Raw genomic sequence first — 14384 nt, 5'->3', positions numbered from 1 at the left:
AGCTAAATATTTACAATAGGTAATAACTAGATTCTAACACAAGTGAAGCCGCTCCTCAACACAAGTAAAACTTATCTAATTCACAACACCAGTGAAACTTGTCTTATCCACAACACCAGTAAGATTAGTCTTATCCACAACACCAGTAAGATTAGTCTTATCCACAACACCAGTAAGATTAGTCTTATCCACAACACCAGTAAGATTAGTCTTATCCACAACACCAGTAAGATTAGTCTTATCCACAACACCAGTAAGATTAGTCTTATCCACAACACCAGTAAGATTAGTCTTATCCACAACACAGTAAGATTAGTCTTATCCACAACACCAGTAAGATTAGTCTTATCCACAACACCAGTAAGATTAGTCTTATCCACAACACCAGTAAGATTAGTCTTATCCACAACACCAGTAAGATTAGTCTTATCCACAACACCAGTAAGATTAGTCTTATCCACAACACCAGTAAGATTAGTCTTATCCACAACACCAGTAAGATTAGTCTTATCCACAACACCAGTAAGATTAGTCTTATCCACAACACCAGTAAGATTAGTCTTATCCACAACACCAGTAAGATTAGTCTTATCCACAACACCAGTAAGATTAGTCTTATCCACAACACCAGTAAGATTAGTCTTATCCACAACACCAGTAAGATTAGTCTTATCCACAACACCAGTAAGATTAGTCTTATCCACAACACCAGTAAGATTAGTCTTATCCACAACACCAGTAAGATTAGTCTTATCCACAACACCAGTAAGATTAGTCTTATCCACAACACCAGTAAGATTAGTCTTATCCACAACACCAGTAAGATTAGTCTTATCCACAACACCAGTAAGATTAGTCTTATCCACAACACCAGTAAGATTAGTCTTATCCACAACACCAGTAAGATTAGTCTTATCCACAACACCAGTAAGATTAGTCTTATCCACAACACCAGTAAGATTAGTCTTATCCACAACACCAGTAAGATTAGTCTTATCCACAACACCAGTAAGATTAGTCTTATCCACAACACCAGTAAGATTAGTCTTATCCACAACACCAGTAAGATTAGTCTTATCCACAACACCAGTAAGATTAGTCTTATCCACAACACCAGTAAGATTAGTCTTATCCACAACACCAGTAAGATTAGTCTTATCCACAACACCAGTAAGATTAGTCTTATCCACAACACCAGTAAGATTAGTCTTATCCACAACACCAGTAAGATTAGTCTTATCCACAACACCAGTAAGATTAGTCTTATCCACAACACCAGTAAGATTAGTCTTATCCACAACACCAGTAAGATTAGTCTTATCCACAACACCAGTAAGATTAGTCTTATCCACAACACCAGTAAGATTAGTCTTATCCACAACACCAGTAAGATTAGTCTTATCCACAACACCAGTAAGATTAGTCTTATCCACAACACCAGTAAGATTAGTCTTATCCACAACACCAGTAAATTAGTTATCCACAACACCAGTAAGATTAGTCTTATCCACAACACCAGTAAGATTAGTCTTATCCACAACACCAGTAAAATCCACAACACCAGTAGTCTTATCCACAACACCAGTAAAATTAGTCTTATCCACAACACCAGTAAAATTAGTCTTATCCACAACACCAGTAAGATTAGTCTTATCCACAACACCAGTAAGATTAGTCTTATCCACAACACCAGTAAAATTAGTCTTATCCACAACACCAGTAAGATTAGTCTTATCCACAACACCAGTAAAATTAGTCTTATCCACAACACCAGTAAGATTAGTCTTATCCACAACACCAGTAAAATTAGTCTTATCCACAACACCAGTAAGATTAGTCTTATCCACAACACCAGTAAGATTAGTCTTATCCACAACACCAGTAAGATTAGTCTTATCCACAACACCAGTAAGATTAGTCTTATCCACAACACCAGTAAGATTAGTCTTATCCACAACACCAGTAAAATTAGTCTTATCCACAACACCAGTAAGATTAGTCTTATCCACAACACCAGTAAGATTAGTCTTATCCACAACACCAGTAAGATTAGACCAGTAAGATTAGTCTTATCCACAACACCAGTAAGATTAGTCTTATCCACAACACCAGTAAGATTAGTCTTATCCACAACACCAGTAAGATTAGACCAGTAAGATTAGTCTTATCCACAACACCAGTAAGATTAGTCTTATCCACAACACAACTGTAAGGCAAGTCTTTTACACAACAGTAAGGCAAGTCTGTTGCACAACAGCAAGGCAAGTCTGTCGAACAACAGCAAGTCAGGTCTTTTACACAACAGTATAGCAGGTCTATTGTAACATCAGCAAGACAGGTGTGATCTACAGTACCAATAAGGCTGGTTGATCATGTCCTGATCCACCGGGTATTCTGGTCAAGGACCAAGCCGCGGGAGCATTGACCCACGGAACAACTTACGGGTAGACCGCTCCCTCCTCCAAGTCATTCCAGTTTTCATCCTTGAGACTAAAGAAATACTTCTTTGCATCCTTGTGGTTCATCTTCGTCTCCAGCTTCCACCCGTGTACCATTGATCCTGGTTCACTTAATTTAAAGATCTGTCCGTATCAATTCCTCTCAAGGTTTTGTACGTAGTAATCATGTGACCCCTTGTCCTTCTTTCTTCCAAGGTCGTTAAGTTCAGTTCTTTTTAATCTCTCCTCATAGTGCATTCCTCTCAGCTCTGGTGTTAGCATGGTTGCAAGCCTTTGGACCTTTTCCGCTTACATGTGCTTGATCAAGTGTGTTCTCCATACTGAGGACGCGTACTCAGTGATTGGTCAAACATACGTCGTATATAAGGTTCTGAAGGATTATTTAAGTTCCTGAATGCTATTCTGAGGTGTGCTAATCTTGCATATACCGCTGCCGTTAAATGCTTCATGTGCAATTTTGACGACATGCTAGGTGTTATATTCATCCCAGATCCTTTTCACTCCCTGATATTTGGCGTTTTTATCATCCCGTTCATTACTCTGTGTCTGGTCTGCTCTCTCCAAAGCGCATGACTTTTCATTTGCTTGGTTGAACTTGAGAAACTCTTTGTGTAACCACTTCTCCAGTCTGTTGAGGTCTCTCTAAAAATTTACCACTGTCCTCTCCTGTTCTTATTTTTCTCAGTTTTACATCAGCAAATAGTGACACATAGAACTCAGTTCTTTTTGGTAGATCATTCACGTATCTTAAAAATAGAATTGGTCCTAACGGTGATCCGTGCGGAACCCCACTCGTTGCTCTCTCCTATTCAGATGTCTCATCTCTTTCTGTTTCCCTCTGTCTTCTGTTATTTAGGTGGGTCCGTACATGTGCTTACGTGTGTACTCACCTAATTGTACTACTCACTTAACTGTAGTTTCAGGGGTCGAGACTCTGCTCCTGGCCCCGCCTCTTCACTGAACTCTACTAGGTCCTCTCTCTCCCTGTTCCATGAGCTTTATCATACCTCGTTTTAAAGCTATGTATGGTACCTGCCTCCACTACATCGCTCGCCAGACTGTTCCACTTCCTGACCACTCTGTAACTGAAGAACTACTTCCTAACATCCCTGTGACTCATCTGTGTGTGTGTGTGTGTGTGTGTGTGTGAGCGTGTGTTAGAGTGTGCGCGGGTGTGTGCATGTGCGCGCTGAAGCGCACGTTCTGCTCTTCAGTAATTCCACATTACGGTCAGTTGACGTTTCTTTTACTCAAAAGGTGTCGCAAGGCGATATGAAAACAACTGTAAATGACTGCCAACCAAGCTAGTAATTTTTTCCTCCGGTGGCGTGGTATATTAGCAAGTACACGTAATGGTGCGAATGAGCTGCTTCCTTCAAGCTAACTATACATAAATGGGACAAAAATGCGTTTTTAGCATGTTGATGGTGCTAAAGTGATTATGTGTATGGTGCTGAAGTGGTTAGTATTTATTGTGTGTGTGTGTGTGTGTAATCACCTATTTATTGTTGCAGAGATCGAGTCACAACGCGTGTGCGTGCGCGAGTGTTGTGTGTTAGTGTATGTGGTGCTGTACCAAGAGCTCATGGTGTCTTATTCATCAACTTGAGTCAGTATTAAATACATTTGATCCAGTGAGTCCCTGATCATCTGGCATGTTGGAATTGTTTTCTTTTACTTTGCTTTCCAGAGTCGTTAGACTCGGTTCCTTTATAGTTTCCTCATACGGCAGACCTCTCTCATCTCTAAGACTAATCTGAGCGCAGACTTCTATTCTCTTAGTGTTCTGAACATGCTTGTTCTGGTGGAGGCTCTGTGTCAGTGCTGAATACTTCAAAAGAAATCGTAAAGGATTCTTTATTGTGGTTCCTAAAGGATATTCACTAACTTCATACGTTTCCGAAGTTATTGGGTTGATGTGCTATTCTGTTGACATGGTCAGTGTAATGTTTAAGCCCAGGTCCTCATTTTTATAATTTCTCTCTTTCCAGTATGTGTTTCACCATTTCCTGTCTGTATTCTGCCTTTTCTTGTCCCTCTGCCTATCTGAATTGGATGATCCTGTGTGTTTGTACTGCCCTAGTTGAGTTCGCTGGGCCCGTATCATCTTTTTATCGACAGGATTTATTTTTTTTTGCTAGTCTCCAGCGCCTCGAGGCGTTTCCTCCACCTTTTCATTTAGTATGTTCCACTTGCCATCCAGAAACTGAAGAAAATACTTCGCTATTGCTTTATAGCTTATCTGTGTCTTTATGTACCATCTGTATCCCCTGGTTCCGTCTCCTTTTCAAGTTTTACTTCATAGTTCTTCTCAGTTATTTGTGTATATTATCTTCAGCATCTCTCCTCCCTGGTTGTATTCTGTGTCCGGTCTCCTCAAATTTTCATTACTTTGCAATCATCATGATTGAATTCAAATTGCCAACTACCGGACCGCGTTGGCATCCTATTCGTCTTCCTGGAAGCGGGAGGATGGTGCGTAAGAGGTGAAGCTGAAGCGTGAGAAAGGAGATAGGGAGGGAGGGGTATAGGGAAAGAGGCATATGCAGAGAAAGGGAGAATGGGTAAAGGAAGAGGGAAGGGAAGACACTGTGAAGCGTTGAGGGTGCTGCTGGTTGAGTTTCACTCATGTTGGATATGTAGCACTTCCACGGCTCTGGTGCGCCTTGCCACCATATTACCCTGACATAAAGTGATCCCGTCAAACGGCACTTACCTCCAGTGTAATATCTCCAGCCGCGCCTACTATCCTTTACTTACGACATTCTTACAAGCAGCATAAAGGTGAAATTCAATTACGTGGTGTGGTAACCGTGGCAGGGCGCGAGATGCATGCTTCATTAGCCCGTGCGGAGAGGAAGGGTAAGGCTGGTTGTTGCATGTTAAGCAGCCCGGTCTAGGCCAGTATGGCGCGTGTAGGATTAAAGCGTGGTAATGTCTGGTGTGTGGTCGTTAAGACGTGGTTTACGAGCCCCGACTTTATTTTCATATCGACCATCAAGTGGAGCGGATCAGCGGTGCCGCTGCAAGCTAAGGCTGTGCCACGCTGTGCCTCACCGATGCTCCTAGTGCTGTTGTTGGTGGCGCTGGTGATGGTATTGCTGGTGCTAGTGGTGCTCCTACTAATCCTAGTAGTGCTGCTGCTGTTCTTGCTGCTTATGCTAGTACTGCTATTGGTGGTGGGTTGTAGTGCTACTGTTGCTGCTGTTGCCACCGTTTCTATTCCTCCTGTTGATGATGCTGCGTCCAGTGCCTCCCGTGTTATGAAGCTCCGGCTGGTTCTGAAGACAGTCGTCCTCACTAGTTGTATACGAGAGTAGGCGCCACCGCTGATAGCACTGCACAGCCTCCTGCCTCCAGGTGCCTCTCGTCACCTCTGGTAACCTGCCACTAGTACTAACGAGTGGGAGGGGAGAGGCTAAAACCAGTACTAGTGGATGAGGGAACCTGGTAACAGAAATTTGACTAGTCTTTGGGAAATCTGAAGATAACCTGAAGACAATTTTGGGGGTCACCGCTTTTTCCCCTTTTCCGCGACCCGGTCTTATACCAAGACTCGTAGTTGATGGCCTATTCCACCATGCTGTTGGTGCTAACCACACGGAGTCCAATAGCAGAGGGTGATAATTCCTATATTTTCTTGAAGTATGAAGAGTGGAGTGTGGATGTTGACACAGTGCTCCTTGATTGTACTTGTCGTACCCCTTGATTTTCACGGTGTTTAATCTACACTTCTATGTAGATGGACATCTTCAGCTCAAGATATTTCACACGTCTTTGTGCGCCATCAGGAGCTGTGCAGTGTTGCAGGAGTAACCTTGCATAGAAGTATATGTAAATAATGTAACTTGAGTAGCAATGTTGGTAGCGTGGTGACACCAACCAGTTCCTCTCAGAAAATATTCTGGGACAAAAATTGCAAACCTCACTCAAAAATAAAGTTCTAGGGGTGAGCATTGTGCCTAGGATTTCGCCAGAGGCTCACAAACGAATAACCTCTACAACAAGTGCTCGTCTAACAATTCTAAGTGTGACATTCGAGAATTTCAACTAAGATTCTTTCTGGGAACTTTGTACAACATATGTCTGGCCTATATTCGAGTACGCAACACCAGTGTGTAACCCACGCATGAGGAAGCATGTTAAGAAACTGCATGAAGTGCGAAAATACGCAGCAAGGCTTGTTCCTGATGTAAGGGGGCATGAGCTATGTGGTGAGGCTACTGAAACCGAATCTTACGACATTGGAGGATATAAGAGCGAGGGAAGATGATAAAAACATACAAAATACTCAGAGGAATTGGTAGGGTAGACAGGGACAGGTTGTTTGAGAGGCGAGCAACGGAAACTCGAAGACAGAACTGGAAGTTAAAGAGAGATGATCCACGGAGATGTCAAGAAGTATTTCCTCAGTCTCATAGTAGTCGGTGAAAAAGTGGTGGAGGCAGTCTCCGTACATATCTTAAAGAGCAGGTACATTAATTTCCACGAGGATAGGAGGGGGTTTACCTGACAAGCGGCAAGTTGAGATGGGCGGCCAGAAGCTGAGACTCGACCCTGACAGCTATACATAGGTGAGTGTACACACACACACACACAGACACACACAGACGCAGACACACACAGACAGACACACAGACAGACAGACAGACACACAGACAGACACACAGACAGACACACAGACAGACACACAGACAGACACACACACACACACACACACACACACACACACACACACACACACACACACACACAAAAACAGGATGTTCCAGAGATTGGACACAGTAACAAGGGGACACAGTTGGAAGCTAAAGACACAGATGAATCACAGGGATGTTAGGAAGTATTTCTTCAGCCACAGAGTAGTCAGTAAGTGGAATAGTTTGGGAAGCGATGTAGTGGAGGCAGGATCCATACATAGCTTTAAGCAGAGGTACGATAAAGCTCACGGCTCAGGGAGAGTGACCTAGTAGCGATCAGTGAAGAGGCGGGGCCAGGAGCTCGGACTCGACCCCCGCAACCTCAACTAGGTGAGTACAACTAGGTGAGTACACACACACACACACACACACACATATGAAAGACCCCTTGGGGCCAGTGACCATGTGGTTTTAAGCTTCGAATACACAGAGCTACAAGTGGAGGGAGAAGCAGGAAGGCCAGGACGAATGAAGCCAAACTACAAGAAAGGGGACTACACAGGAATGAGGAACTTCCTGAACGGGGTTCAGTGGGACAGAGAACTGGCAGGGAAGCCAGTTAATGAGATGATGGAATATGTAGCAACAAAATGCAAGGAGGCTGAGGAGAGGTTTGTACCCAAGGGTAACAGGAATAATGAAAAAGCCAGGATGAGCCCATGGTTTACCCAAAGGTGCAGGGAGGCAAAAACCAAGTGTGCTAGGGAATGGAAGAAATATAGAAGGCAAAGGACCCAGGAGAATAAGGAGAGCAGTTGTAGAGCCAGAAACGAATATGCACAGATAAGAAGGGAGGCCCAAAGACAATATGAAAATGACATAGCAGCGAAAGCCAAATCTGACCCGAAACTGTTGTACAGCCACATCAGGAGGAAAACAACAGTCAAGGACCAGGTAATCAGGCTAAGGAAGGAAGGAGGAGAGACAACAAGAAATGACCGTGAAGTATGTGAGGAACTCAACAAGAGATTCAAAGAAGTGTTCACAGAGGAGACAGAAGGGACTCCAGAAAGACGGAGAGGTGGGGCACACCACCATGTGCTGGACACAGTGCACACAACCGAGGAAGAAGTGAAGAGGCTTCTGAGTGAGCTAGATACCTCAAAGGCAATGGGGCCAGATAACATCTCCCCATGGGTATTGAGAGAGGGAGCAGAGGCGCTATGTGTACCCCTAACAACAATATTCAATACATCTATCGAAACAGGGAGATTGCCTGAGGCATGGAAGACAGCAAATGTAGTCCCAATCTTTAAAAAAGGAGACAGACATGAAGCATTAAACTACAGACCAGTGTCACTGACATGTATAGTATGCAAAATCATGGAGAAGATTATCAGGAGAAGAGTGGTGGAACACCTAGAAAGGAATGATCTCATCAACAGCAGCCAACATGGTTTCAGGGACGGGAAATCCTGTGTCACAAACCTACTGGAGTTCTATGACATGGTGACAGCAGTAAGACAAGAGAGAGAGGGGTGGGTGGATTGCATATTCTTGGACTGCAAGAAGGCGTTTGACACAGTTCCACACAAGAGATTGATGCAAAAACTGGAGGACCAAGCAGGGATAACAGGGAAGGCACTACAATGGATCAGGGAATACTTGTCAGGAAGACAGCAGCGAGTCATGGTACGTGGCGAGGTGTCAGAGTGGGCACCTGTGACCAGCGGGGTCCCACAGGGGTCAGTCCTAGGACCAGTGCTGTTTCTGGCATTTGTGAACGACATGACGGAAGGAATAGACTCTGAGGAGTCCCTGTTTGCAGATGACGTGAAGTTGATGAGAAGAATTCACTCGATCGAAGACCAGGCAGAACTACAAAGGGATCTGGACAGGCTGCAGACCTGGTCCAGCAATTGGCTCCTGGAGTTCAATCCCACCAAGTGCAAAGTCATGAAGATTGGGGAAGGGCAAAGAAGACCGCAGACGGAGTACAGTCTAGGGGGCCAGAGACTACAAACCTCACTCAAGGAAAAAGATCTTGGGGTGAGTATAACACCAGGCACATCTCCTGAAGCGCACATCAACCAAATAACTGCTGCAGCATATGGGCGCCTAGCAAACCTCAGAACAGCATTCCGACATCTTAATAAGGAATCGTTCAGGACCCTGTACACCGTGTACGTTAGGCCCATATTGGAGTATGCGGCACCAGTTTGGAACCCACACCTAGCCAAGCACGTAAAGAAACTAGAGAAAGTGCAAAGGTTTGTAACAAGACTAGTCGCAGAGCTAAGAGGTATGTCCTACGAGGAGAGGTTAAGGGAAATCAACCTGACGACACTGGAGGACAGAAGAGATAGGGGGGACATGATAACGACATACAAAATACTGAGAGGAATTGACAAGGTGGACAAAGACAGGATGTTCCAGAGATTGGACACAGTAACAAGGGGACACAGTTGGAAGTTGAAGACACAGATGAATCACAGGGATGTTAGGAAGTATTTCTTCAGCCACAGAGTAGTCAGTAAGTGGAATAGTTTGGGAAGCGATGTAGTGGAGGCAGGATCCATACATAGCTTTAAGCAGAGGTATGATAAAGCTCACGGCTCAGGGAGAGTGACCTAGTAGCGATCAGTGAAGAGGCGGGGCCAGGAGCTCGGACTCGACCCTCGCAACCTCAACTAGGTGAGTACACACACAGGCAAACGCACACGCGCGCGCCGGTACGTACGCACGCCCCCGCCGGTACGTACGCACGCCCCCGCGCGCCTGCTCTGCAACTAATAGCTTATTTCTTTCGTTTAAAGTTCCAAAGGTTAGTGACGACTAACTAATATGTCAAAGAAAATATACATTACTGCATCTGAACTATTTAACAGTGTTGTGAAGCACTTGTGTCTTACCTTGGGTGTGATCCTGTGATTTGTTTTATATTAAACAATGCGCAGAGTATGGAGGATTTTCCGAGTCATGACCTTCTGAAGACGGCAGGGAAAGGCGAGTTCACGGAAAAGAAACCTTAATAGAGAGATTTGTATGCTGTATATATATAATGTGCTGCAACCAAATCTATTGATACAGCAAAACATATTTTTTTTCCTCAGCTCCCTTCTCACTTCTTCACTCGGGTCCTCAGCCGCTCCTGACATGACTAGGCTTGCAGTCAAACTTCTAAATATACTGAACTCCTGTAAGTACTTTTAATGTATTTTGTGGAACGGAGAAGAGAGATACCCGATAATTTATAAATCTGCACACTACTGTAATAGCTTACTTGAATGAGAATATGAAAGGAAGTGTAGAGTAAATTTGGTGAAAAGCATTGGTGTCATAGGTACAGTTAGGGAATACTTTGTAATAGCAAATTTAAAAAAAAATGCTGGAACAAATGTAGAAGTTTTTCAGAATAAACGGGACCATTAATTCCTTCAAGTGCCTAATCAGCCAGGCATTAATTGCTTCTTATGCCTGCAGTCCATTGGTAGCACTCAGCACACTCGTCTCACACAATGAGGTCCAGGTTCGATCCCCGGTACGGGTGGAAACATTAGGAAGTGTTTCCTTAAGATACATGCTGTCCTTGTTCACCTAGCAGTAAAATAGGTACCTGGGTGTTAGTCGACTGGTGTGGGTCGCATCCTGGGGACAAAGCTGACCTAATTTGCCTGAAATACTCTGCATAACCAGGGGCTTTACATATAGCAGTAAGTCACTGATGTCAGCTAGGTCTGTATACATTGTACATGTACTCTTAGAAATAAAGAACATCATCATCATCATCATCATCATCATTGGGCAACAAGAAATCCTGCCTTTAAGGCCGACTACAGGAATATAACCCTTGAAACTGGTCTCATTTATGTCACAAATATTTGTGTGTCTAGAAGTGTTCACGTACCTAAATTAAAACTTGTTCTTTCCTACATAAATGAATTGAGAAAATGTGTGGATGGGGACTAAAGCCATTCTGCTGTCTCTCGAGTCCTATGCTTTTGTGATGTTTAAAAAATAGCATCATGTTCATGCAGAAACAGTGTCATCATTGTGGTTTGCGATTCACAGCTCTGTGTAATGTAACGAGGTACACGCTTCCTCAGTAATGACTTGCTAAGTCAAGCTCTGACGAGTTATGGTAAATTGCTTAGCCATTGTCTTGCAGTAGATGTAAATCTCAATCACTGTCTTAAGTTTAAAGCTTACCTGTTATCTTAACAGCAAAGTTCAACCATTGTTTTACATGTTAAATGTGACCATTGTTTTGCGAAAATCATAATGATTGTAAACAACCCAGAGTGTATTGTATATAAATTTATCTAGTTACATGAATCTTTTTAAGCTTACTTGCACCGTTAGTGAGAGAATTAAGACGACTTGCACCGTTAGTGAGAGCATTGACTTGTTATTTCTTAGGACTAGAGTAACACGGGTTCGAGCTCCTCCCGTTCCCCGAGTTGTTTAACTATTGACTTACGAATAAAGCTTAATTTTTGTCTTGTCTTTAAATTTCAATTATCTTATATGTAAAGCTCAATTCTTGCCATTGACATCTGGAAATAGAAATACAACTATAGGAAATAACCTGTTATTTATAAAAGGTTCCATCCGCTGGAGGCTTTATCATGTCCTTGATAAAGTTCCGGGTGGGTAAAATCTGACAAACAAGGTTTGACGGGCAACGAGTCAAGCAAGGTTTGACTCGTTGCCCGTCTTACAGTGTAACACTTCTTTTATTTGCGAGTGTAGTGTTTCATTGTTTAACAGCAACCTAACTTTCAAGAGATGACAATAAGTTGTGACTTGTGTTTTGTTTTTAATCTGTGAAGACAGTATAGTCAGTGACTTGGGGACAAATGTATTTATCATGCTTAGATTAAAATGTTGTTTGATGTATTATTTTCTATGATCTTTTAAAATATTAAATGTTCAATCTCCCTTGCATGATATTGCATTTGTCTAAAATTTGCGACGTATTACTTAGTCAGTTTTGTTTAATACGTATGCAAAATCGACGTATGCAAAAAATTAGTTGAATGAGACACTTGGGCAACATTTTTAAATCTTTTATCGAGGAAACGTTTCGCCAGTCAGTGGCTTCTTCAGTCCAATACAGAGAAGAACGGTGGAAGATAAGGAGTTAGAGATAGTGGATTTGAGAAGTCACTGGCTGGCGAAACGTTTTCTTAATAAAGATTTCCCAATATTGCACAAGTGTTTTATTCTTTATCTTGTCAGGTTTCTAAACCATTTACATCATAAAAAAATCGGTTAGTTTCTTCCTATCACGTGATTGTGTTGTGATGTTCAAGAAGTTGCTTTAAGCCTAGTTGGCCAAGGTTGTGAAGCTCGCGCCTTTCTATAAAACTGGTATGTTAACTTCTTGGCATCCTCACAAAAAAAAAAAAACGTTTATAATGTGTGATGTTATAGCGGCTGAACTACAGTTTTTTGCCATCGTTCTGCTACCTCTTTTGTGAAGTGGTGCTGTGTTCCGGGAGTTTAGGGCCTCACTTGAATGTAAGCACAGGGCACTTAAGCACTCTTGGAAATTATCATTTATATTTCTTGGTACATAAAATTTTCCAGGAATCAGAGGACGAGTACACGTTTTAATTTTATCGAAAGTTTGAGGATCTAAGAATAATATTACAGTAGTTAATGGATTCTTTGTATGGACCTGAGCTGACTACAGAAATATCTAACATTTTTCTTATCATGGTAATTTTTTTGTAATATTATATTAGAATTCATACTCATCAGATTGTTGCTAATTTTCTGATGTTTAGAATATGTAGCTACTCCTTAGTAGGTGTAAGTGTTGGGTTAGTTGGATGTAACATAGAAAAATTCGTTTTCTAAATTAATTGACTAACTTTTTCTCTTATTTTTGAAGTTTTTGTTCTATTTCTTTAATTTACCATTGTCTATCTACCAATATCTACCTGTTGATGGTTCCTAGACTTATCGCCCGCGGCCCACTCCCACCCTCACCACTCAGACTGCTGGTACTCAGGTAAGTGGACACTTAAGTAACGCTCTGAATGCTTTATTTTTTTATGATACGTATTCAGAACGTTACATATGTGTCCATTTATCTAATGTATTATAATTATATATTTTTTAATACCTTTCTACTCTTTTTCTGTCTCATAAACACGCTAGATAACAGGGATATCTTGCTACTCCTACTTACACTTTGGTCACACTTCACAGACACGCACATGCATATATATATATATGCATGTGCGTGTATATATATATATATATATATATATATATATATATATATATATATATACATATATATATATACATATATACATACATACATCTATGTTTTTCTCCTTTTTCTAAATAGCTCTTGTTCTTTATTTCTTCTATTGTCCATGGGGAAGTGGAAAAGAATCTTTCCTCCGTAAGCCATGCGTGTCGTATGAGGCGACTAAAATGCCGGGAGCAATGGGCTGGTAACTCCTCCTCCTGTAGACATTTACTAAAAAAGAGAAGAAAAACTTTATAAAACTGGGATGCTTGAATGTGGGTGGATGTAGTGCGGATGACAAGAAATAGATGATTGCTGATGTTATGAATGAAAAGAAGTTGGATGTCCTGGCCCTAAGCGAAACAAAGCTGAAGAGAGTAGGGGAGTTTCGGTGGGGGGAAATAAATGGGATTAAATCTGGAGTATCTGAGAGAGAGCAAAGGAAGGGGTAACAGTAATGTTGAAGGATCAGTTATGGAAGGAGAAAAGAGAATATGAATGTGTAAATTCAAGGATTATGTGGATTAAAGTAAAGGTTGGATGCGAAAAGTGGGTCATAATAAGCGTGTATGCACCTGGAGAAGAGAGGAATGTAGAGGAGAGAGAGAGATTTTGGGAGATGTTAAGTGAATGTATAGGAGCCTTTGAACCAAGTGAGAGAGTTATTGTGGTAGGGGACCTGAATGCTAAAGTAGGAGAAACTTTTAGAGAGGGTGTGGTAGGTAAGTTTGGGGTGCAAGGTGTAAATGATAATGGGGGCCCTTTGATTGAACTTTGTATAGAAAGGGGTTTAGTTATAGGTAATACATATTTTAAGAAAAAGAGGATAAATAAGTATACAAGATATGATGTAGGGCGAAATGACAGTAGTTTGTTGGATTATGTATTGGTAAATAAAAGACTGTTGAGTAGACTTCAGGATGTACATGTTTATAGAGGGGCCACAGATATATCAGATCACTTTCTAGTTGTAGCTACACTGAGAGTAAAAGGTAGATGGGATACAAGGAGAATAGA

At 41.9% G+C, this 14384-nt stretch overlaps 1 protein-coding gene across 2 annotated transcripts in view; it reads left to right on the top strand.

The window, feature by feature from the left end:
• LOC138853757 (uncharacterized) overlaps positions 1-10456 on the top strand; it is a 500968-nt gene extending 490512 nt beyond the window's left edge. Inside the window, exon 6 of one of the 2 annotated variants that reach the window (XM_070092293.1) lies at positions 10213-10456. In XM_070092293.1, coding sequence (XP_069948394.1) covers positions 10213-10254 — 42 coding nt within the window. In that variant the 3' untranslated portion in view covers positions 10255-10456. The remainder of the gene's footprint in view (positions 1-10212) is intronic. The other variant, XM_070092295.1, reaches the window with a different exon arrangement.
• The last annotated feature ends 3928 nt before the right edge of the window (positions 10457-14384 follow it).

Source organism: Cherax quadricarinatus, chromosome 39 (assembly GCF_038502225.1).
Source record: "Cherax quadricarinatus isolate ZL_2023a chromosome 39, ASM3850222v1, whole genome shotgun sequence".
Taxonomy (NCBI): domain Eukaryota; kingdom Metazoa; phylum Arthropoda; class Malacostraca; order Decapoda; family Parastacidae; genus Cherax; species Cherax quadricarinatus.
Note: the sequence above shows the minus strand (reverse complement) of the source record. Positions and strands in the feature narration are given on the sequence as shown.